The sequence below is a fragment of the Varanus komodoensis genome, unplaced genomic scaffold (genome assembly GCF_004798865.1).
Source record: "Varanus komodoensis strain SLA01 unplaced genomic scaffold, ASM479886v1 scaffold25, whole genome shotgun sequence".
Lineage (NCBI taxonomy): Eukaryota > Metazoa > Chordata > Lepidosauria > Squamata > Varanidae > Varanus > Varanus komodoensis.
Genome location: NW_025335661.1, coordinates 8,401,389 through 8,427,739, shown reverse-complemented (window position 1 = coordinate 8,427,739; position 26,351 = coordinate 8,401,389). Strand labels below are relative to the sequence as shown.

The 26,351-nt window shown below is 40.6% G+C and overlaps 2 protein-coding genes across 3 annotated transcripts in view; both read right to left on the bottom strand.

The window, feature by feature from the left end:
* The window catches only part of DAW1 (dynein assembly factor with WD repeats 1), a 39,679-nt gene extending 23,819 nt beyond the window's left edge, over window positions 1-15,860 (bottom strand). The window contains exons 1-4 of one of the 2 annotated variants that reach the window (XM_044433018.1): window positions 15,756-15,860; window positions 11,179-11,251; window positions 7,636-7,780; window positions 2,289-2,347 (exon numbers count right to left, since the gene is read on the bottom strand). In XM_044433018.1, coding sequence (XP_044288953.1) covers window positions 2,289-2,347; window positions 7,636-7,780; window positions 11,179-11,251; window positions 15,756-15,795 — 317 coding nt within the window. In that variant the 5' untranslated portion in view covers window positions 15,796-15,860. Of the gene's footprint in view, window positions 1-2,288; window positions 2,348-7,635; window positions 7,781-11,178; window positions 11,252-15,755 lie in introns of those variants that run through there. The other variant, XM_044433017.1, reaches the window with a different exon arrangement.
* A 7,733-nt stretch (window positions 15,861-23,593) lies between these two features.
* The window catches only part of CCL20 (C-C motif chemokine ligand 20), a 4,106-nt gene continuing 1,348 nt past the window's right edge, over window positions 23,594-26,351 (bottom strand). The window contains exons 3-4 of the mRNA XM_044432993.1: window positions 24,678-24,755; window positions 23,594-24,375 (exon numbers count right to left, since the gene is read on the bottom strand). Coding sequence (XP_044288928.1) covers window positions 24,336-24,375; window positions 24,678-24,755 — 118 coding nt within the window. The 3' untranslated portion in view covers window positions 23,594-24,335. The remainder of the gene's footprint in view (window positions 24,376-24,677; window positions 24,756-26,351) is intronic.

Genomic DNA, 26,351 nt, shown 5'->3' with positions numbered 1-26,351 from the left:
TAAACCTAGTTTCTATCTAGGCCAACATACTATGATATAGGCAGCATCACTGAGGAAATCTTCACCTACCGCAGATAACTGAAACTTGTGACCTTCCAGATGTTTGACCTCCAATTCATATGATCCTCACTACTGGCTAGGCTGACTAAAACTGATAGGAATTGTAGGTGTGAACACATTTGAAGGTCATTAAGTTCCCCATCTCTGATGTACAGTATAGACAATTCAGGAGGACAGCATCCAAAATACAATAAATAAATCTCAATAAATGAGGATTTTTTAAGTATATGGTTTTTACTGTCTATCAGTAGATCAAGGTCTAAATGTAACAGGTTTAAATAGGGTTACAAAGTAAGAGAACAATCCTATGGCCCCTAGACATTGTCTGGAAGGTCACAAGATCATTCAGTGTCTCAGCTCTGGCAGCACTCTGATCTCAGAGCTGGGAATCAGAATATTGCTCTCCTTTCCCATCATATAGTCCAGAAGAAATCATGACTGCTACTCTCCAAGGTCAGGAAAGCAACCTGGGAGAGGGGCTAGAAGGAGCATTTTGAGAATTAGGAATGGGAGGAGAGTGTGCATAACACAAGGCATCCTGAGAACATCCCAGCCTGATTTCCTTTTCTTTCAAAGTGTCCCAGCTAGATTGCCAAATGCAGCCATCCAGCAATACTGCAGAGTGGGAGAAGTGGGAAGGTGCAGATCACTTCTGCCATTCCACCCACTCTGCCCAGGATGCCCATACTCCTATGAGTTATCAGACTCACAGACATCTTGAGTCCCACAAAATTCTGTATTAGGACCAATGCTTTTCAACCTATTCATAAATATCTGGAATTAGGAGTAAATAGTGAAGTGGCCAAGTTTGCTGGTAACACCAAACTATTTAGGATGGTTTAAAAAAAGGGATTGTGAACCGCTCCAAAAGGATCTCTCCAACCTGGGCAAATGGCATCAAAATAGTAAATGCAGTTCATGAGCAACTATAAAGCAATACATACTGGGGCAAAAAATCCCAACTTCACATATACGGTAATGAGATCTGAGCTAGCAGTGACTAAGCAAGAAAGGGATCTTGGGGTTATAGTGGACAGGTCAATGAAAATGTCAGCTCTGCGAAAAAGGCAAACACCATGTTAACCATAATTAGGAATGGAATAGAAAGTAGTACTGCCAATATCTTACTTTCCATACACAAATCTTCAGTACAATCACACTTAGTGGCCTCACCTGAATAAGGATGTTGTGTTGGATAAAGTATAGAGAAGGGCAACAAAAATGATCAAGGAACTGCGAGCAACTGCTCTAGGAAGAACTACAACAATGGGAACTGTTTAGCTTAGAAAAGGGGTAAGGAGAGAAATGATAGGGGTGTGAAAAAAGTGGAGCTGGAGACATGTTTCTCCCTCTCCCATATCACTTGAACCCAGTGTCATCCCATGAAGCTAACTGGTGAGAGGTTTAGGAAGCAGATTTTCAGACAAAATATAGTTGAACTATGAAATTCAATGCCACAGGAAATAGTAATAACCACCAATTAAGATGGCTTTAGAAAGAGACTGGGCAGACCCATGGAAGGGGAAGCTTCATGAGGGAGGAAGCTATCAGTGGCTACTAGCCTTGCTGTCAGTATGCTACCTCCTTCATCAGAGATGGCATGCCTGCATACACTAGTTGCTGAAGAGCTAAGGCAGGTAGAGGACTTCACAACCATTCTGCTTGAGTGATCCTGTGGACAGCTGGTGTGCCACCGTGTATACAGAGTGCTGAACTAGATGGGCCCTTGGTCTCATGCAACATGGCTCTTCTTGTGTCCTTGAATCCTAACGGTGCCATCCATTGTGGCTGCCTGTAACCCTCAGAACCTGGGCATCCAATCAAGTGTCAAGACAAGCATTGCCTCTGTGCTTCACCTACTCTGCAAAAGATATAGCTGCTTTCAGTTCCAGCTGCAACTTCTGATTACATTTCCAAAGCTGGAATGCCAGCCTAACTCCTGGCCATCTACATAGTATAGGAATGTACCCTTAGAGAAGGAAAACTACATATTGTCTAACATTTGTTCATTGTCATTTTGCTGAATTTTCTATTAAAACAAAAATACAACATCAGGAATTGTTATTTTAAAAATGCTGGATTTTGCATTTACTTGCCTAGTATTGTTCTTAGCACATTCTTTAAAAGGCTGCCACCACAGCAATGGGTTTGAAAAAGTACCACATAGCTGTGCTTACATATGCTTTCCTGATATGGACTGTATATTAATTACCAAGAACCAGACTTACCAAGAACCAGATTTATTAAAGGCAACGTTAGTCAGTGGCAATATATGTGCCCGAAGTACCTGAAATTAGAAAAAAATGGTAAAGAAATGTTCTTTACCTTCCCAGGTAAGCCCAATTGCATATAGATGATTGAATCCATGGACATGAGCCAAACAAAGGTGAACATTTTAAAGTCCCACTGATTTCAATGGCCATGATTTAAGCATGCACTGAATACTCCCACATGTAGAAGGGTTTTGGTTGGATTTTCTTTAGTAAGATTAAGGCACCATAGCATAATATCACGTTGTATTTGTGATGCACTTAAACTCCAATCGAGTCATGTTACAACCATTTTCCATTCTGCTGGGAACACACAAAAAAAGCATCACCCAGGAAACTACAAAGAAATATATAGTCTGTATCGCCGTAAGAGGTACTGCTGACAATTGTAATGCGCTGTATAGAGAAAAAGTAAAATTAGTCCTCATTCCAATTATACTCTATATACCTTTAGTATTCTTGGAGAAATAAGCTCATCTTGAATAGATCTGCATGTCTCTTACCACTGAACCAAAAATGGCTTCTTTAATTATTGTATTAGTAAAGGGTTATCTGAAGCAACACTATCATATTTCAAGTTTTGTCCCCCACTTTTATGGAATAAATCTTTGAGTACAGGTCTATATGATTCTTTTTCCCAGTAGTGCAACCTCAACCTTTGCTTTGTTTTTTCCAGAATAAACTGTGGATTTGCACAATTGAACCTATAGTGCTATATGATTTGTTGAGTGCTGGTTTGCCACTCTTAAGATATTTCCATACTGTTTGATTTTGAGCTAGCCTGCCAATAAATAAATACATGAGGAAAGAGTGATATGAAAGCAAAAGTATGAAGGAGTCAGTCTATGGTATAATGAAGCAATGAAGTTTAACTAGTTAAACTAGTTAGGAGCATCTGCTGACGACAATTTCACAAAAGCATTGAAAAAGCCCTCCAAAAATAGGACTTAAAATTGTAGGAATCTAATGAACTTAAAAAGCCCTATAATCTCACAAGACAACTGTGAGCTTGAACTACTGCTGCTGGATAATAAAGTCTTTCTCGCTTGCTTATTCTCTCACTGGCCCTTTACCCCTCAAATAGTATGAAGCAATCTTTGTTCTTTTAAATTAATCACCTGAGATTGCAACAACAGGAAAATAAATTCATTAGATATGTAGTAAAGAAACCAAAGATTTATCCCACAGAATTGTGAGGAAAAACTGACCTGAAATATCAGAGTGGCTGGCTCATCCATGCTGACAGCTGTGGGCCCCTGCTCTGCCTCAATATGCAAAGGATTGTGTCTTAAAGTAGTTATTTTCTTGTTCAGTAACAAGAAACAGGCAGACCTAATCAGCATGAGTTCATTTCTCAACTGCTGGGAATAATTAGATATATGGACTAGTACAAAGGACTAGTTGTACATGTTTTACATTTCCATATTATAGTACATTGCATTTCATCCACGTTGGAGCTAATTCCAGGACTCTCATCAACTGGTTGATGTGAATAAAAAGACAGAATATTTTTTTCCATAATAAAATCAAGCATATGAGAAGTTTTGAAAGCATTCTTAACATAATGAGTTTTCAACCAGTGGTCAAACTCATTGATGCCTTTTCACAAACAGCTTTCTGTTGATTGCAGTAGACAGCTACTTTGGCCTTCACAATATATTTTATTTTCTCACTATACTGAAGTAGAAAACTACTGTGAATGCCAAGAAAAGGCTAGAAATTGTTTCTTCTTATCTGCTAGTAAAGAGTAAATCAGAGAATTGGGAAGCAAGAAAGCCTTTCCCACACAGTGATAACACCTTGAGCTCACTGTTTCACTGTGGGTATAGGGCTTTCTAAGATCATCAGACTCCCACATACCAGCAAAAAGTAAACTATTACAAAGGATACTAGAAGTGACAGAGGCCCCACCCCAGGTATTTCCAGACCCTTAGACATGTACAGGGAGCCAGGATTTCCTAACCCTAACTATAACCCTGACCTAAACCTTCACCCCAAACCTAGCAGCCAAAGAGAATTACCATGCCTTTTTAAATGAGGTCAAATTAAAGGATTGGGGAGGGGGGTTGTTGGAGGTGGTACCACTCTGTTTAGCTGCCAAATCCTGGTTCCTCTCTAGGCCCCCAAACCTGACAGGGTCCCATGTTTAATTATCATAATGCTAATGTGTTTCACTCCAATACTAAATTACATTTTAACCCATGGAGATTCAGAAAATCACAAAAATGCATCTCTCAAGTTGTTATTTCGGACCATTACACAGGCTTACAATGCCTCAGGAAATGCCAGGCCCTAAAACATGCACAGGGAGCCTGTCTATTTCCTAAATGTAACCCTAAGCAGAACTATTGCCCTGACCATAGCAACTATGCAGAATTCCCATACATTTTTATGGGCTCTCTATCCAAGTGAAGAATGAAGAGTCTTCTTCATGACTACTCCTGTTCCAGGCCCTGACACCTGCACATGAAACCACATTTTCCTAATCCTAACTGTAATGTAAGATTTTCACTTCAAAACCTCTTCACATGTTAATGCATGGATCTTCTCAAAAGTGCAGAAACGCATCACTCAGGTTATTCCATTACACCATGGCACTGGCCTGCCTTATCTCAGTCATTTCAAGACCCATCAATAAGCACAAGGAATCAAGGTTTCCTAAGTTGAACCCAAACCAGAAGTTTCCTCCAGACCACACCAGCCATGCAGACTTCCTCTGCATTCCTATGAGCTATCCAGCATAACCACAAAGGGTCCTCTTCATGATGACTTAGCGTGGTTAACCAATCCTTTTTTTTCCAGATCCCAACAGCTGCACAGGTAATCATGATTTCACAAACCTAACCCTAACCTGAAGTTTCACCCCACACAGGCAGTCAATTAGAATTCCCATACATTGATACAGAAGCCCCTGTTGAACAATTTGCTGGCTTCTACGTGATTTCTCAGTTTTATTGCAGAATTCTGATCCTTTTCAGGACCTTACAACCAGCAAGCCAGGTTTAGTTCACCCTAACCTAAACTCAGATTTTCAATCTAGTAATTTCCCCTGTTTGAATTAACAGATAATCCCAAAAATGCAGAAATACAAGTTTCAGGTTCTTCCTGTGGAAACCTAAACTTGCCTTCCCCAACTCAAGAATATACATACCACTAGGCATAAACTGGCACTAGGGACTGCAGATGGCGCAGTGGTTTAAACTGCTGTGCTGCTGGGCTGGCTGATTGAAAGGTCGCCAGTTCAAATCTGCCCAATGGGGTGAGTTCCCGTTGCTCCTTCCCAGCTCCTGCCAACCTTGCAGTTCAAAAACATGAAAATGCAAGTAGATAAAAAGGTACCACTTCGGTTGGCTGGTAACAGCATTCTGTGCACTTTGGTGTTTATAGTCATGCTGGCCACATGACCACGGAGCTGTCTGCGGACAAAAGCTGGCTCCCTCGGCAAGGAAACAGAGATGAGCACTGCCCCCTAGAGTCAGGCATGACTGGACTTAATGTCAAGGGGAAACCTCTACCTTTAGGCATGAACAGGGAACCACCATCTCCTAACCCTAACCTTATATTTTGTGCCAACCCTAGCAGTCATTAATTCCCATGCATTGTTCCAAGAGATCAAACTGAAGGATTCATGGAATTCTTTCTGACACCCTCAGTTTAGTTGCCCAATCTTATTCTTGTTCAGGTCCTGAGACCTGCACAGGAAATGACAATGTTCTACTCCTAACCCTAATATGAGATTTTTCACTCCAATGCTTCCTCCCAGTGTAAGACATCGATATTCCCAAAAAAGGAAAAATGCATAGCTCAGGATGTTCCTTTGGTCCACTCACAAGCCTTGCCTCATCTTGACAATTCCCAACCACTTAGACATTCACAAGGAATCACCATTCCCTAAACCTAACCCAAACCTGGACATTAACAACAACCTATCATACTTTCAGAATTCCCATGTATTATTACAGAAGGCCCAAACAGAAGGATTCATTATTTTCTTTGTGACCTCTCAGTTGAGTTGCCAAATCTCATTACTTGCAGGGCTCCAAGACTTGCACAGAAAGCCATGTTTTCCTAACTAAAACCCTAAGATGCCCATAGCCTGACATTTTCTCTCAAATACTCTTTCCCATTTCAATGCATAGATCTTGCATCTTTCAATGGATCCTTCCATGCATCATTCATTGCATAGAAGCAGCATGTAAGTAACAAGGAAAGATGTGCCCTGGAGAGGATGGGCTCTGGCTAAAATAATCTGTAAAATCACCTTGGTAGTCAGAATAGCTCAACAGTGCCATCTGGCTATGTGAAAATGATATTTCAATTGATATTTCAATATAAGAAAGGGGTTGTGACAGAGCAGACATTAATGTGTTCCTTTGCTTCGTCATTTCTAGATGAGTTGTGTGAGAAGTAAAATATTCATGTAACCCGTTGATAAAACAGACTTTCAGATGAAAAGCTCAAAGCTGCTGCATACAGACTGAGTATTTCAAAAATCTTTCTTTGCCTTTAACAATACTGTATCTCTGGCCTGTACAACTTGTGAACCACCAACCTGAATGCAGACCACTAGTAATAGTCCACAAGGGCTTGATAAATCTGCTTCCGCTGCGTACCTGAAATGGCAAAACTGGTGTGTATGTGTGTGTAATTTAACATAGGCATAACACAATACATTGCTATGTGCTTTATTTAGCTCAGTGCAGACTTCCCCATCCTGCCACCTTCTGGGAGTTTAGAATGTAACTCGCATTATCTTTGCCACTGGCCATGAGGATAAAAGCTGATTGGAGTTTGCTTCAACCATCTGGAGGACTGGCATAGGCAGTCACAACCTGTGTAGGCCTACTTATCCAAACACAGACAGAAAACACAAAGAACTAAATGACTGTGTCCCTTGTCCACAAGAAACAACAGCACATTACAGTGCATTCTAGCTTAAAAGTCCATATTAAGCTGGAGTGCTTCCATTCAGAGTTCCAGCAAGCCATGTCCTCCTCCAGGGCATTCCATTCCACTAGCCCATGCCTGACTTTCCAGTTTTCTTTCCAACAGACACTTATTATTACATGGCAACTGTGCATGTTCCTGGGCTGCCTGGTGTGGAGGCAAACCCTTTTGCTTTCGTGTTGTTTTTAAAATGTGTTTTGTATTTCTGCAACCTTTGGAGTTCTCCTGAGCATGCTGATTCCTCCTGTTTCTCAGTGGTCCTATTGTAGATCACAAGCTATTAGAGGACAAGATTCAACCAAGTCTTACAAAACACATTACTGAAATCAAAAGCCAGCAATACTCCCATGGCTCTTACCTTAAAAAGATAGAACTTATGGTCCATCTGTTGACCCAGCTTCTCTTGTAATCGCAGTATTAAACGTACAACCTGATCTTTACGTGATGCTGTGATGAGAGGTTCTGCTTTTCCAATATCTTCTACTAAGGCTTCTACATCTGTGCTAAAATATATTTTAAAACATAATTTTTTTCTTTTGGCAAACATGACATCACATAAATTGAGGAAACCTGAAAGTAATGTCATTTGCGCCAGGACCCCCCATTCTATCCTACAGAATAACTGCAGCATCCAGAGTAAAATGGGTCACAAATTCTTGGTGGTCATTCAGCCACAAACACAGAGGAAAGTGATCAAGATACACCTGTTGAAGTAGAAAATAATTCAGTAAAGTAGTTTAGAAAATGAAATGCAATATAGAGGATCAGGACATACATATAGCTAGTTGATCAGGGGCATGCTCCTTTCCAAACCAATATATGTGCTATATTGTAGACAAAGACTGGGTAAGGGGCAATCTACTGAATATTATCTGAGATAAAATGCTTACCATTGCTTACCGCATATGGGATCTATCCCTATCTCATATCCAGCTGTTAAATCTTTACTGTCTTAACAAAAAGGAAATCCTGCTGCACAATCATCTGCACTATTTTATAAAACAGAAAAACTTTGTTGCTCATTTAGGCTCTCTAATCTCTTTTAGCATCCCAGGAAAGAAATGTATAGTCCAGCTTAAATGTTTGCATAACTTAATTACATCCATTAGTTCTATTGAGTACATTCTTTTTTCATTTAAAGCACAATCCAGATGTTCAGAACCCTCCAAACTCTGAGGATTCTGGGCATCCTTATATCAAAGGACTTATGATATAACTTATACATGACAGAGAAAAATAATGCCAGTGCATACTTATAAGACCATATGATATTTTGACAACTTACTGTTTGAAATTAAAATCAGTGGTAAATATGAGTTGCTATGACTAGGGTGATGTTTTAAATTGGAGTGTGCTAGCTCAATCCAGACAAGACGGAGGTCCTGTTGGTTGGTGGTTCTGGCTTTGGAGAGGGTGAACTGAACCTTGTTCTGAATGGGGTTGCACTCCCTCTTAGGGACAAGGTTCGCAGCTTGGGAGTGCTCCTCGACCCGGAGCTTTCACTAGAAGCTCAGGTGACCGCAGTGGCGAGGAGCGCTTTCCTCCAGCTTCGGCTGATCCACCAGCTGCGCCCCTATCTGGAGTATGACTGCCTCGCGACAGTGACACATGCATTGGTGACTTCCCGTCTCGACTTCTGTAACGCGCTCAATGTGGGGCTACCCTTGAAGACGGTCGGGATACTTCAACTGGTTCAAAACAGAGCTGCCAGGCTGATGACGGGGACTGGGCGTTGTGTTCACATGACTCCAGTTCTCCGTCAGCTTCACTGGCTTCCCATTGAAGTCCGGGCCCAATTCAAGGTGTTGGTGATGACCTATAAAGCCCTAAACGGCTTGGGTCCTGGTTACCTGAAGGAGCGCTTGCATCCATATATGCCCAGCCGCCCCTTGAGATCGGCGGGGGAGACCCTTCTCCGGGAACCCTCCATGAAAGAAATTAGGAGGGTGGGTACTCGGAGGAGGGCTTTCTCTGCGGTGGCGCCTAAGTTATGGAACGCGCTCCCCAGAGAGGTCCGCCTGGCGCCGTCGTTATTTGTTTTTCGGCGCCAGGCAAAGACCTTTTTATTCAAGCGGCATTTTAACTGTTAACATTATTGATTTTATCTGGCCAGGGCGGCTTATTTTATACTGTGCTGTTGTATTTTAATTTTATATTTATATTTTAATTTATATTATAATTATTTTAATTTATTGATGTGAGCCGCCCCGAGGCTTCGGCAAATGGGGCGGCATAAAAATGTTTTAATAAATAAATAAAAATAAAAAAAATGTTGTAGGTTATAGGACTTAAAAGAGCTTAACTTATCTTTAAACCAAACCCCACCCCCTCTAAAGATAGCCATACATCTTTTGGAATGTCTAAAGTACAACAATATCACTGAGAACAAATATACAGTTTACAAAACTGTATCCTGTTTGTGAAGAATTTTTACCAGGAAGTTCTCATTTGTGAAGGATAGATGTTCCACTAGGGAATAATGTCCATGGAATAAAGGACACATTCATGAAAGTTCTCAATAATTATTTACTGACATGATCAAGAGTCACATGTTAGGTATACTGGCAATAGAATATGTGAGTCATTGTTTGTCTTCTGAAACAATACTGTAATATCTTTAACTGAGAATGACTCCCACCATAGCCATAAACTTAGCTTCTTTTATGGCTTCGAACAACACAGTTTGAATATTCTTGCCATTTCACATCAGGTGTCTGAAGACAGGTTTGCATCTCAGTAGTATGAACAACCAGGAAACAAGATTCAGTCATTTACAGATGCATGGAAATAAATGCTATAATAATAATAATAATAATAATAATAATAATAATAATAATAATAATAATAATAAAAATGGATTTAAACCAACATAAAAGGGTCAGTGTGGTATAGAGGTTAAGAACATGGAACTGGGACTCGGGCGATCTGGGTTCCAGTCCCAACTCAGCTATGGAACCAACTAGGTGACTTTGGGTCAGTCACAGACTCTCAGTCCAACCTACCTCACAGGGTTGTTGTTGTGAGGATAAGATTGAGAGCAGCAGGATGAAATTATGTAAGCCATTTTGAGTTTGTTGTAAGACAAAAGCAAGATATACATCTAATAAATAAATAGATGTATATCTTGTCTACTTGCACAACAGGACATTTGTTCACACAACAGGGCTTCCCCCTCCCTTCCTCCCAGTTGTAGCTGCCATCAAAAACACCCATAACATGCTGCAGATGATCTGCTTTCAAACCCTTTGGATGAAATTTCAGTTTTGTGCAGTGGACTGCAAGTTAGTCCTATGCAATATAAGTCCCATAAATCTGCATGGGTCTATTCTGAGTAAGACAAAGTTTAGATGCTAATCTAATTTATGTTTTTATAATTTTTTTATATTTCAAATAAACCACATGGATTACAGCTTGTTGTAACACATAGGATATATCTGGCCTTTGCTGCTAACTGTACCTGATTGTAAGACATTTTATGGCTTTTAAAACTGCTATCATGTAACAGCAGCAGTGAAATAAATATCATGAAATATTGAACTTTCAAGCTATAGGAAACTCACAAAAGGCTATATCCTAGTTATGCCAATGGACACAGTATCAAACACATTACCTCAATCTTTAACTGAATATACACATGCACACAAATACTACATTTTTATACTGCTTCTATAGTCTTCCATGGCGCGCGCGCGCGCGCGCGCTCTCTCTCTCTTTCTATATATATATATATATATATATATATATATATAAAAGAAAAGAAATAGAAAAAACATCATAGATTGTGTAGTTCATAACAAAAAAAGAAATACATTTTAAGCACTTTAGCCATTTTGTGTTTATCAGTTGCAATCTTCTATGCTTATATGTAGTTTCATTGCCTACAATAAAATACAATACTCACGCAGTACTGAGATCTAGTAAATCTATGGACTTGGTTTTCACTTCCCCACCTTGAACATATTCCAGTATAATGCCTTTGAAGAAAAATAACACAACCAGTATTAATTCAATACAGTGCTCACTTCTGAAGGCAAACTCGAAATCTTATTAATTTCTGTAGCAATACTTCTGATTTATAACATATAAAAATGAATACAAACAGGCAGACATCACGTCAATTTGAGTATGTATCATACTGGAGAACACAGGCCAAGGCCCAAAGAATTGCACAACTAGTTACATTTGCCCAAGAAATCTTAAACTGTGTTCCTTAAAAGACTAATATCACCAGTGCAAGACACATGGCGAGCTGCCTTTGAAACTATGCATAGGGAGTTTATGATATGACTAGAGGATCTGTTGTTCTACTCTTCTTACACAAGCTCTTGAGTGTACGTGCAACACAGCAGCATGGATGGCCCATTGTGTTTAATGGAGCTTAGTTCTATGAAGCTGATTGGTGGAAGCTTTAGGACAGATAAAAGCACTTCTTCATGCAGCATGCAGTAAAACTGTGGAATTCACTGTCATGGGAATTGGTGATGGTTGCCAATCTGGATGACTTTAAAAAGAGATTAGACAGATTCATAAGGAAGGAGGCTATCAGTGGTTACTAGTCCTTCTGGCTATGTGCCACCTCCTCTAGCAGAGGTGGCATGCTTGCATACACCAGCTGCTGAGGAGCTTGGGCAGAAGGTCTTGCACCCATCCTGCCTGAGGGATCCTGTGGGCAGCTGGTTTGCCACTGTGTGTATGGAGTGCTGGACTACATGGATCCTTGGTCCAATCCAGCATGGCTATTCTTAAATTCTTAGGTTCTTGAGTATGCATAGGACTGCAGTCCCTAGAGCAGGTTCTTTGGTTTCTAAGTCCTAAAGTAGTTCTTTTGAATTCCAGTTACTACATTCATCTAGTAAAATAAATACTTAAACATTCATATAATTGTAGCTCCAAATGTCATATTGATTATATATGCAGAACTCAGGATTACCCAATTACACACACCATTAACTTATGGAAATCTCTGCCACAAGATGAAAAATGGGAACAGAGGAGGAAAAGAAAAAACTCCAGGAAATTGCTGTAGGGAGAGAATAGGCATTGCTGCTGTCTAGAACTACATAATTCATTTTTGTAAAACTGTAGACCAACTTTACCTGATTGGATGACTAAGAGAAGAGCCTGAATTCCATATTGCAGGAGTAGGCAACTTAAGGCCTCCCAGATGTTTTGCCCTACAACTCCCATCAACTGTTCAACATTGGTGTGCTAGCTATGGGAGCTGTAGACCAAAACAAACAAACAAACAAAATTCTAAGGCCACAATGCCTAGATGCAATTTTAGAGCCATGTAAAATATTATATACAGGATAAATAGTCACATCTCCATATCTGACACAGTTTACACATCGCAGAAGGAACTTTTCTAGTTGGCTAGAAAATCCACTTTGCCAGCAATACAATACAAGCCTTGAGGCTTGAATGCTTGGAAAACATGAATTAGCCATACTGCTACCTTTGAGAATGTCAGTTTGGTCCCTGCAACAACTGAGTTATAGCGGCTTGTGTAAGACAACCTAATTTGTTCATGGCAAAAGCATATTTGAAATGGGACTCCCTAAATCTTCATAAAACTGAACTGTGGGTTTTCCACTCCAAGGAGTACCACTACACTGCACGAGTTCATATCATTAGACATTTTTATTCTTTCAAGAAGTACTCAGATGGCTAGATTCTGAAGTTTTTGCAATGCCCAAGGTGCCTTTTAAATATGCAGAGTAAATGCAGTGAAATGGTAGTGTAATGAAAATATAGTGCAAATAGTTTAGGGCACAAATACAGTCTGGATGCCTATAATCCTCCAAATTCAGGGGATTATAAGCATCCTATGCAGAATAGAAGGACCTGCAGGTAAAAGTTCTGCCCATACTCTTCCTACCACACAAAACAGATGGTTAGTTTTAGCAGTCTAAATGGGGAAGTTCAAAGCTAGAGAAAAGGATGGTAAAGGCACTGCCAGGAAACCTTGTATCTTGGCAGTGCCTGTCTCCTCTCCTCCCCAACCCCTAAGAATGCCCCCTAAATGCCATCTCCAAGGCTGCTTTTGTGACCTTGGAGATACCGTCAGCCCAGTTCTTTCTGCAACAGCTGTGAGTGAGGGAAAGGGCACTCCAAATGATCAGACCCAACTATGAAGTCAAAGTTATTTTCTAACTTTGCAGCTGGGTCTCAGAAAAATCCTATGGCTGTATAGATGCTGTCTAGCAACCACAGGATTGTGCTGCCAATAGCTTCCCGGTTCTTGCATCAATAGGATTTTCAAGCAGTGCTTTAATCTTATGGTGCTTCCAGACAGGGGCACTGGACAACTATTCTGTCTTTTCCTCCAAGTTTTTACTTGTAATACAAGACAGAAAAGGTTCTGGGAAAATATGGGAGGTTTGCAAACTGATAATGCTCTCAAGACACCCTGTAAAAATCTGTGAATGTGGCAAGGGAATTGCACCATGAAAACTTCATCTGAAAGGTGTATGTATCTTACCCCTAGATGAATGTATTTGAATTACTTATTTCAATGCAAGTTACACTCAAATTATTATTTTAAAAGATTTCTCTTAAGTCAGTGCTCCTGAAAATTTGCTATTGGTACATTCGAAGGAACTGCAGGATCAAAATTCAAACAACTGATAGCATAAAAATGTACTGACACACCAGTTTTATTTACTGATCTGAGATCTTTCAAATGCAAATGTAAATCTGCCATACATACCATATGACACCTTACTAAATATAGCTGACATGCAAGCTGCCTACTTCATTACCTTTATTGCAATTTGTGTAATTGAGTATAAATACTTTGTGGATTAGATTTTAGGCTAATGTTTTCATGCTAGTCAGTTGTTTCCTGTAGCAATCAGTATTCTGCAGATGCGCACTACTGTTTGGCTAAAAACAACACTGTAAATGTTATACTTTCTGTTTTTACATGAGGATTTCATATATTTAGGAAGGTGCAAATTCTCAGTGAATCACTTGGAACCTCAACTTTTAATTAACACATGCTGAATTTTATGTTCACAACTATGAACTGAGCATGCCTATCTATGCCTGGAACATGCCCAGGCAGTCCTGGATACTGCATGTTAATTACAATCACAATTTTCCAATTAGTTTATAATAAGTGCCAAAAGTCAATATGCACTACTTCAGTGAATTGGGGTCATAAATCAGCATACATATTCCTGATTTTGTCCATGTCAGGGAAGCTAACTATCATCATAGGCAACCAGAAGATGAAGCAGTAACAGACATGAAGGAATAGGAGGATGAGGTTGTAGTATTCTATGTTATTCATATCCCACATTTTCTTCACTGAGAAACCTTTAAAATACAATATGGATACCCTGTCTACTAATCTCCAAAAGGATGTGTCATTACTTAATACTGAGGAAAAGTCACTCTGCACATCCTCAGAGAACCTCATTGTTATTTCTATTTAAAGGCTGAGTCTATGATGACACACATGCCAGTTTATTAGATGGAATTTGAACATACGTATTTTCAAGGTGGTTTACCCAAGAATAAGTAGTAGGACTTACTTTAGTCAACAGATCCCTGGTGCTTTCAGACAAGGCTTTCTTTGTGCAATTACAGTGTCTCATTCATGGAACTTTATAAGGAGTCTAGACACCATCTTCCATTTGTAGTCCTCCCATTTTTCCCATCTCTTAATTCGTTTTTTTTTTTTTTTTCCTTACTGGAAAGGAAGCTTTCATATGGAGGTTTCCTAGCACTGACAAGCAAAAGGCACTGTACTGCCATTCTGTCTTTTCTCCTTTATCTTTTTTCCTCTGGTAAGAAAAAGCCATTTTTTTTTCCTTAACAGATCTGCCACAATTAAGGGGGGGGGGGGGAGAACAGGCGGATTACAAGTGGAAGCTGACGTCACCTGGAAACCTCCCCGCGAATGCGGCAGTGCTACTACACAGTAAAAGCCTTGTCCCGAACCGCCTCCAGCATCATAGCGACACAAAGTCATTAAGGGGTACGTCCGGGAAAAAAAAGTCGCACAACCCCCAGCATTCCCCAACCAGCCCTAGGAGTTGTAAAACGTTTTGTTTTTCTCCAAACATCTGCAAGAGAGTGCCCCAAAATATAAACGCAGAAAAGCTACACATCCTTACACGCGATCCTACGCATGTGTTCTATGGGGCTTATTGCCAAGCAAGTGTGCCTATCAACCTGCAACCTCAGTAGGGGTTCATACTGAGCAGTAACTTCGGGGACTGAGCCTCTCCAGTTTAGCTCTGCTATGAATTCCCCCGCTTGTGCTTCCGTGCGTTCACTCGAGCACTTGCCCTCGGCCCTGTCGCCGTCCCTGCTCCCCGTTAACCCTGCCATCGCCACCTCCATCCCTCCTGACTTCGGCATCGCCTCGTTTCCTCGCACACGAGCATTTCGCCGCTGCCGTTTTCACTCCCCGCGTCCAGTCCTTCCCACAGCAGCTCCCCAGTTGCCTTCCTCCCCACCCTTCCGCACCCGGCGGGTAATAGCGCAGCAAGAACCGCTTCAGCTTCATCTTGGGTCTGACCGCCGCCAAGGCCTCGCAGCCAGCCCCGCCGTCGTCATAGAAACCAGACAAACCGACGCTCTGTGAAACGCGCAGGCGCGGCTGAGCTCCTCCCCCGGCTTTCTGGGCGTCGTCCCCGGAGTGGGGAAAGAAGGAAGGAGATTTGCGGGAAGTGGGCAGCCGTAAATTGTGTGTTACGTGGCTGGCAGGCGGCGGTTACCATAGCAGTGGGGATGAGTGGCTTTCTTTGGCCATCACAGTGGGTCAGAGGCATAAGAGAGGGGGAGATAAAACCTGCAAGAAGGGGAGGCGGCTGCGGACTTCCAGCTCTCTCCTGTGCATATTTCGACAAAACAAAAACCTCCAACGAAAGGCTTTGCATTCTGCTGGCTGAGGAATGCTAGGATTTGTAAGGCTCCCCTTTTTCTAGCTACATCCGCTCTAGATTGCGCGATGTTTACTCGGAAGGGAGCCTTGCTCAATTCAGTGGGGCTTACTTCCCGCTGAGTGTACATAGGACTGGTGCAAGACTGTGTGATCTGAGCGCGCGGGCGCATACATCCCTTCCCCGCGCATACATCCTGCATCTTTCATAATTATGATCGTAATGGCAGAATCTTAAGCATGTTTACGGGAAAATATACCTGCAATTCCCAGCATCTTCCAGATTGTATGACTGGCTGAGATTTGTAAGACTGTCTGAATGTGCCTAGAATTTCCTATGCACTCAGAAGTCCCACTGACATCAATGACTCCCTTTACTCAGAAGTTCCACTGACATCTATGAGACTTATTCCTGTTAAGACTGCAATTCATCTGAAACCCACACATAAAGTTATACTGAATTCAATCGGTTTTGCCACCTACAAGAGAATACAAAGGAGTGTAGTGGGGGATAGGGCCAGAGGGAAAAAATGACAGTGTTTTAAGATCCAAAACTTGGAAAGATAATGAAGTGTAAAAGCTGTGCAGAAGTGTCAGATTAACATAAAGGAATCCTGCTGGATCTGACCAAAACTTTGTCTTTTAAAAAATGGAAATGTTTTTAGCCATTATTTATGTTTTCACAATTTTGTCAAGTTATTTTTATTAAGAAAGGTGATTCAGAAATGCAAATAATAATAGAATAATCAGCCAGTCATCATTGCATGTGAACTATCCAAATAAATGTGAACTGCTTCAACACATAGGAGGCACAAAAACTATTACCACCATCATCATCATCATCATTGGAATGGGAATATGGCAAGTTTTGTTTCAAACTAATTAATCAAAATGTCTGTTTGAACTGCAAAGGTTTCTGCACAAGCAGACTTCCTTGGCCTCTCCATCCTCAAGTATTTGTCAAGTAAGTGGCTCCTTTCAGCTGAGATATGAAAACAGACATCACAGCTGCTTCTATGAAATACATCAGTAGAAAAGAAATAATATGAGAAGGATTTGTAACCTCAGTTGCAGAGCACATGTTTTGCATGCAGAATTCAATCCCTGGCATCTCCAAGTCGGGCTCGGAAAGAATTCTGTCTGAAATCATGGGAAGCCACTGGTAGTTGATCATGATAATACTGGCTCAGTGATGTTGTCCACACATTATATTAAGCCACAGTGGTTTGTCACCATGGGTGATTGCAGGGTGGCTTAGTGTGATGTCTGAAGCTTGTTTGCAAAGCATATCCCCTTTTCTGTCAAACAAGCCTCCCTGAGAATCCATGTCTTGCAGAAGTTCTTTACATTGTCTTGTCATGGTGACTGAACCCAGCAAAGATGCTTCAGCCTAAGGCAGGGGTCGGCAACTTTGAACACTCAAAGAGCCATTTGGACCCATTTTCCACAGAAAAGAAAACACCGGGAGCCGCAAAACCTTTTTGACATCTAAAATGAAGATAACACTGCATATATAGTTTTTTACCTTTATGCTATGTATAAAAATACAGTGTGTTGCATTTATGAAATCAATAAACCGCTACAGAGAAAACAAATTTTTATTTCTGCATGCAACAAAAACATTTTGAACTCCGAAAAAAAGACACTGGGTTGAAAGTTACTTTCAAATAAAATACTCAATGTCTATCTGAGTCCTCCTCGTATTTATGAAATAAAAAGCCGAACTTATATACCCGCTAGCAGCAAACCAACATGCCACCTGCAGCAAACCAAAAACGCTGTCTGCTTCTGTGTGCCCTCATCCTTTTATTGCATGGTGAAATATTGAACAAACATCCCTCTCCCAATGTAATAATGTTGCTGGAATTTTTATAAGAATCTTCTTAAAACAAAGAAGTAGATATATATCTTCATTATGATTTAGCTGCAGCTCTTGTTCAGTCACTAAAAACTTATTTTTAATCTTACATTATAAACTAGTAGGATTCCTTTCATATGTTTTGAATAGGAGAACAGCTTCCTGCAGAGTCAAAGTCAGTGCTAAAGGGCTACATTAAACAGCAAACCCCATAAGTTCGTCAGCAGTAAAAGCAAATGAATCTACCCATGTACCATTAAACGTTCGGTTTTCTTCAGAAACTTTTCTTTGGATTTATCCATGGTTGCGGGGGGGGGGGGAAGCTCGGCTGGGTCACAGATACAGGTGTGTTTAGTGACTGACTAGCAGATAAACAGTCAAGTGATGTGAATTGTGACAGGTCCCAAGCACAACTTTTAACATTCAGATGAAGGAAATTACACTGAGACAAAGAGAATCTTTTCATGTAACATGAGAGCCTGCAGGAAGCTTGTTTAGCAGAGGAATGTAGCGATTTACTTAACTAGCTGATTTACTTAACTAGCTAGCGCTGCGTTCCTGAGTGGAGCTTTGAGCTGTGCCGGCGTGTGGTTTGAGCGACGGAGCCGCAGCAGAGGAGTTCAAAAGTCATGTGCGGCTCCAGAGCCACGGGTTGCCGACCGCTGGCCTAAGCTGTTGTAAAAGAGAGCTGCCCATCAAGAATAACGAAAAACCCTACTGACTGCTCCCCACATTCTTCCCTCTTTTGCTGCTAACAATGTGTGGATAGTGCACTGATACTTGGAAACATTTTGATTGTGTTATATATTTATTGGTCCTTAAAAAATACACAAATGGCCTCATTTCATTTCATTTGGCCTTGCACAAGTTGCACATTCACAGGACATACATGCTTTCCTGCTGTATTCACAAGCTTTGCTGACTTTTAAATTGGCAGAGCATAAATAAGCTCCACATACTTTTGCAGTAATTACATCCACAGCAAAGCTCCTGTTTCAATCAGCTGTCCTTTTTGGAGTTCACTGTCAAGGCAAGCACCAAAGTGAAGGAGGCATTTGGCAGGTGGTGTTTGAACATTTCTGGAAATGTGGGGGGTATATTGATGTTGTTGGGTGCTGTACTAGCTGCTGTCATACTAGTACACTGTCCTGCAAATGTGTGAAGTTACAAAGGACTGAAGGGGAAAAATTACAAGTTTTCCTTTCTGCAGATTAGAGGACCAAGGGGGAAAAGCAGTGATCCCCTTTGTGCAGATACGAAGGACCACAAAGGCATTTTCTTATGTTTCTGTAATCCCAACCTTTCCTTGAGCCAACAAACTGAAGTATAAACAGTGGTGGTGCAAGTGAAATAGCGACAGAAGAAACTCAATATCACGAAGTTAATGAGAAGTACTTTCTGAAGTTGCTGTGTGGTTAGTTTATGAAGGACAAAACAGTATAGTTATGACATAAAGAAAATATCAATCTAAAGGGGAATTGGTCTAACATTGGTCTAAAACTTTGAAGCAGACTAGAAAGTCTGTGCGAAAATAATTAAAGGAAAATTGTTACCAAAGACTAGTGATCTTAGAATCTTTGCTTCAGCTGTAATTAATATTCATTCTGATACCAAAATAAACCTCACTAATGACCAATGATCCTTCAAAGAATGATTCCTATTGACTGTATGAACAGAGTGAGTTTTCTATGGGGAAAAACCTTGCAGGAGAAAAAAAAAGCCAAGTAAAAGACTCCATTTGAAGAATCCATTTTCAATGAAAAAGTAACATTATAGGTCAACACAAATATGGTACAGGTCAGAGTTTAATAATCCAGTACATTTTCAAAGCATTCTTATGACTCCCTACTGTTTATCCTTTGAAGATAAAACTTTCATGTTTCAAAGAAAGGAAATAAGATAGAGTAGCATAGGGTTTCTAAAATACTTTGGGGGATAAGAGTTCTTGCCTTTTCAATGGGTTTGTTTGTCTACTTTGTGTTTAGGAATTCATCTTTGGCAATGGTGAAGTGGGGGAACAGTTCAGCTTCAAAACAGAATTTCCAATGAAGAGAACTTGGTTTTGACTAATTTGCTAATGCATATACAGAGCAACCCTGTGAGGTGGGAGAATCGCTCTGAACTCATTACTAGGAATCCACATGGGTCCACATGAACATAGGGAGAGCCTCTTGCACAGCTGGCATGGAAAGGACTGCACTGCCTGCTTCTCTAAGATTGATATTTGGGAAGAGCTTGAGGAGCTGGGGAGAGAAAGAGACTGGAGCTGCCAAAATACAAAGCATCCTTGTGGTGCCTACCCTTCCTTCCTTCCTTCCTTCCTTCCTTCTGACTCCATAGCAGAAGTGATGATCTGCACTTCGTGAAAATCATCTATCTAAACCTCCAAGTTTTGGAGAGTTATGAGCATCCCTGTAGGATTGTGCCCAGAAAGATAAATGCAGAGCCATGGAGCTGCAGTCACCCTCCAGCAAGCCAGGGTCATGCATTCATTCAAACATTACCTTTCCCCAATTTCAGACATTACTGCTCATTTAAATCCTTTTTGCAAGCAAATCAATTTCTGTTTTCCACCAAATTCCCCATGGTCTATTAGACAGAACATGAATTAAGCCCTTAGGCCTGCACATAAATCTATAATCTAGTATTCAGAAACAGGAAGCAGTACAGCTGACTCTTCAAGTGCGTTAGCTTATGTTCAGCTCATCCGATCTTGGGCCTATGGAGTTCATAACAGCTAGTCTGAGACAGGCTTTGTTGAAGCCAGACTTCTATTAAGCTCTGGCTTAATATATAGTAACTTGTCTAGGAGATACCAAGTCCTATTAGGAAAGGTTGAAGGAGTCCCAGATGGAAGAAAGACAATGAATGGGTGATATAGTAGCCACCTTCAAATACTTGAAGGACAATTACATAGATAATTGGATATCTGTTTATCTGTTTTCTGTTGTTCTAGAGCAGGGGTGGGCAACATGTCATGGCCATTTGTGAAACTCCCACCCAATACCTGCCATCACTGTTGTTGCAACTCACATCCCCAAAATCCCAGTGAAGCAAGATGTGCAGCTCACTGCTGTTTGGTGAGCTGTCGGGAGTGTGACTCTGCTGGAAAACAAGGTGCATGATGCAGCTATTCTTTGTGTCCTGATGGAATTGCTGGGATTTTACTGACAACCACTGCTGGTGGTGGGGCAGGTGCAGCCCCCCCAGGCTTCCAGGAGCAATGCAACTCCCAAGTCCTCTCGGTTCTGATGATCTTAAATTGCCTGCTGTGCATGAGAGGAACTGAATCCAAAGATTTAAATGAGAAGAAATGGGATTTCAACTAAATATTTTAGGAGCAATCTTATCAATAGCCTGGATCATCTTATTCCAAGGTGAGACCAGAATCACAGCAGAATTCTATATATACAAAAGTATATGGTTGACTATACTTTGAACACTCTTAACTATTTGGCTGAGGGAGGACAAAATAGAAATACATTCAATGGTCATATCAGTTTGCTTAACTTCACGCTATTTGAAGTGAGTAATAGTAGCTTTTCAAGGCTTTTCTTTCCCATTTGTCATGTTTCAAGTACATATTTTAAAAAACCTTGAACTCCAATGTTAGACTGGGAGGAAAAAGAACTTGATGATTCTAAAGTAATCAAAGTTATGGAGGCTGGCAGTTGTAAAACTTCTTCCTCTAAAACTCTGCTGTGACCTTACTGTTTGTCAAGCAGGTCATTTTGTGGTACATTGAGAACTAAAATAAAAAAAAAAGTCAAGGTAGAGCAAATTCTGTAATTTAACAGTGTTCTGTATGTACACGTTCAGGGAAGAGGAACAGTGGCTCAGACAGTGATATCTACTGTGAGAACAGTGACATTATGATTATGCTCCTAGTTTGTATTATGAAGCTTATTTATTGACCTGCATGAGTGATTTGAAAACAATCTTTTCATTTAATACTCCCCCAAGGGTTGTTTCGAAGTGTTTGGTCCCTCTTTTTCGTTGGATGGCATTAGGATCCAAGTATAGTAACAATCTCTACTAACAATCTTAGCAGTGAGAGACTTGGAATGAAAAGTCTTGTGTTAGTTGCAGTGTAATCTATATTCTCACACTAGATTAATTTTAAGGGAGAATCCAATTTTGCAAATAGAAGGTCTTTTGTGTGGATCGTTTGGGAAGGCAGTGGAATTTAAACTTTAGTTCCAATTATAGGAAGACAATTACCATTTTCAGTATTGCCGATTAGATATAATTTATGGGCTAATAGTAGTTCTTGGTGCAATTATCTACACTGTTTCTTGGCATCAGTGCTAAATGCTTCAGCAGTTCCTACAGAGGAATTAATTGATTCATACAAACGCTTAAGGCTACAATAGCTGTTTATAAAAGTCTTTTGCGCTATAGTAGAGGAACAAAAAAAGGGGCTGAACTGCTCCGTACAGTCGAATCAATGACAAGTTGTCCTCTCTTCCTTAATTTCTATTAATTTAAAACAGAGGCTGAATCAATAAAATGTGATGTTTCACATACACTGAACAACACAGAGGCTTGTTAAGAAGTTGGGCAGCTCTGCCAGAATCTGGAAATACAATAAAGACAATGGCTGTAGTGGGTTATTTTAAGTGTGGTGAGCAGAACTGTACACAGAATTCTAAGTACAGTTGCACCATAGACTTGTATAAGGACAATACAATATTGGCAGTTTTATTTTCCATTTCTGTCCCAATTATCCCTAACAGGGAGTTTGCTTTTTTGACGGTAGCTGCATGCTGGGTTAACAAAACAGCTATGCATCACAACTCTAAGATCTCTTTCTTGGTCAGCTGCTGCTAGCTCAGATCACAGCAGCTTAAAGTAGGGATTCTTAATATTTAAGAAAGGAAACCTGACCATCTTGGTTGGACAAAATATGTTTGCAGGCATGGATGTGAGAATGGCTTGGATGTGTGCAAAGGAAGTCTAGCTGGGGCTTTAGCAATAGATGGATGAAGATGGACAATAGAGAAGTCAGAATGAGTAAGGGGACACAACATGTGTGCCTGGGAGAAGCTGACATTTTACTAGTTTATGTAGCAATATGCACTAGATATCTCATTATGCATTTTCACACACCCTCATATACTGTATGTTTAAATTGCTTCTGTATGTTTTAATACAAAATATCCACTTCTGATATTATATTTCCCTAGGTATAATACCTTTATCTGGACTGGCCTTTCCTGGCCAAGTTAATCATAGAATAGAAGAGTTGGAAGGGGCCATGAAGGCCATCAGGTCCAACCCCCTGCTGTTGCAGACACCAGGTTACACCATCCCACTCAGATGGCTGTCCAGTTTCTTTTTGAATGTCTCCAGTGAGGGAGAGCCCACCATCTCTTAAGGCAGCTGGTTCCACTGTTGTATTGCTCTGACAGTGAGAAAGCTTTTCCTAATGTCCAGCTTGTAACAGGTATTAAGAGAGATTTTGACTGTTTCCCTCCATAAGTGTAGAAATGTTTTTAAAGCTAAATGTCTGAATATGTAAGGCCAAAAAACAGCATAAACAAAGTCATTGTACAATTTACATTTATTTGTTTGTGTTCTCATTTTTGTCAAATTACTCAAAATATTGTAGCATATACATTTCAGTTTATATGGATAGAGTAATTATGGACAATATTACTTGGAAATGTTTGGTGAGCAGTCACCAAATAAAGAAATTTCATTCACCTGAAGGCCACAAACCAGACATCATAATGCTCAAAATGGTAAGCCAACATGTCATAGTGGTTAGAGAGATAGATTAGGACTGGGAAGTTCCAGGTTATACTTTCCACTTAGCCATGAAGCTCGCTGGATAACTTTAACTCACATTCTAACCTACAATGCAGGGTTGTTGTGAGCATAAAATGGGAAGAAGGATTGTGTAAACTGTCTTCAGCTCCTTGCAGGAAAGTGTAGGGTATAACTATACTTAATATATGAACTTTTAAAAAAGGCTATCCACTGTTGCAGCAATAGTGGTGGTAGCTGGTGATGCACATTACAGGACGCTTCCTCTGACAGACAGAATGTGCCCTATAACCAGTTAGGTAAATATTATTTACAATACAATTTAATATTTATCAGTCACAACATGTGAACTGATAGAAATGAAGAGAGCAACTTATATGGGATGCTTCATTCAAGCAAGTATTTGATGCAACACGTTTTTGAGGTTCCAGAGAATCCAGGGGTTCAAAGACACCAAGCACTCAAACGCATGTAGAGACACAATTCCAACCTATGTTAGGTTCTTTATTCTGGCTTTGTCCTGGCTTCTAGCTTCATTTCAAATATAGTTTAAGTGTGACAACTTCTTGAGCTTTTCACTGTAATAAAAATAGAAAAATAAACATAAGCTTGAATTTCCTCTTGTGCTGTATAGCTCCTGAATTATGAATAAGGATAGGAAATTCTATCCCACCCAAGAAGACTTAGCCCTGCCCAACCAAACTGGGGAAGTGAAGAACAAAATGTTCATTTCCAGACTGGGGAAGTGAAGAAAAAATGTTAGATTTCCAAAGTGTAGCCAAACAATACTCTTTGATCAGAGCTACTGTATAATAGGCAGTTCCTGTAAGAAGTCCAAAGTATTTTAGCTTTGTCAAGGAAACATATCCTTTCTACCTACCCCAGCCAGTGGAGCTGCTTCTTCACCCAACGGTCTTTAGGGTTTGCGCAAGCACGTAATCCTTTCCGTGTGTAAAAACTGGAAAGAAGAAAAAGGAGGGGTTTTGAAATTCTTGCAGCGTTATAATCAATAAAGCAAACAGGTATGGCAATCTCTTCCTAGATGCAGTATTCTGTACAATAAAAGTGCAACAGATTGTTCAAGTGAAGACAGAACAATTTAATGTGCGGCGTGATACTTGCTGCATGCAAGTCCAGAAGCAGAACGCCCGGTCCCCATAGCATAGAGTCAACATATCAGGGCTCTATTGTTTTTTTGTAATATAAGCTGCAAAAATTCCCTTCTGAAAGCCTTCCTTTCAACTGATTTTCTTAGGTCTATAAAATAGGCAGTGCCAGGAAAGTGGGTGAACTCACACTTTTCTTGTTTTTTTAATTTTTAATTATCAGCATCTGATAATCACCAATACTCTAGTATTGTTGCACAAATGTTTCCACATTAGAGGAGGTCACCTATTTCAAGGCATCTTTCTGTATTTGGAAGGTTGTCTATTCCAAGATGAAGAACCAAAGAAGAAAGAGCCCCGAGGCCTTGAAGATGCCCATCAGCAGTTAGCACCTGATGAGCAGACTGAATAGCTGTGCAGGGCACCTGGTCCTGTCCTTTCCCATGGTAGTGAGATGTAGTGTATTTCTGTTTAACTTTTATTAATTCTTTCTTTAAAAACAAATCTATTCATATAAATTAGCAAATCTCCATCTTTTTGCAGGGGGGCTGTATGTGCTTTTTAAAAAATGATGCATAAATGGCCAGCCAGTTCAATTTGTAATTGACTAAAATGCCCCAATTTAGTATACTCGTTTTTAAATGAGAGCCAGTATGGTGCAGTGGTTGGAGTGCTGGACTGGAGACCTGGAAGATTCGGGTTCTAGTCCCCACTTGGCCATGGAGCCAACTGGGTAACCTTGGGCCAGTCACAGACTCTCGGCCCAATCCACCTCACAGGGTTGTTGTTGTGAGGGTAAAATGGGACTCTGTAAGCCACCTTGGGTTCTTCAGAAGAGGAAAAATGCAGGATCTAAGGGCAGTACAGTAACAGTAATAATCTCATGTCCGTCCATCATTTTCGATGAGGACCTTGACATCTAATGGGATGTGAGTTGTCCACGGTGTGTCCGCAGGTGGCTGATAAGGCCGATACGGGCACGGAGTGTTCTGCCACATGTCAGGCAGACATGTGTGGGCACCACTGTTGCAACATTTGCAACTCTGACTTTACGGAGCGCTCGCTTCTCTTGTGCTATGGTTGTCCTTCTGGCTTCAGAAGTTTGGCAGTAATAATAATACAACAATGAACACTATGTATGGTGTTACTCTAAACTCATACTACAAATAAGCAAATATAGAGATGTAAAGAACAACAACAACAAAAGTGCGTATAGTCAAGGCTATGGTTTTCCCAGTTGCAATGTATGGCTGTGAAAGTTGGACCATAAGGAAGGCTGAGCACCGAAGGACTGTGGCCTTTGAATTGTGGTGCTGGAGGAGACTCCTGCGAGTCCCTTGGACCACAAGGTGATCAAACCAGTCAGTCCCAGGGGAGATCAACCCTGACTGCTCTTTAGAAGGCCAGATCCTGAAGATGAAACTCAAATACTTTGGCCACCTAATGAG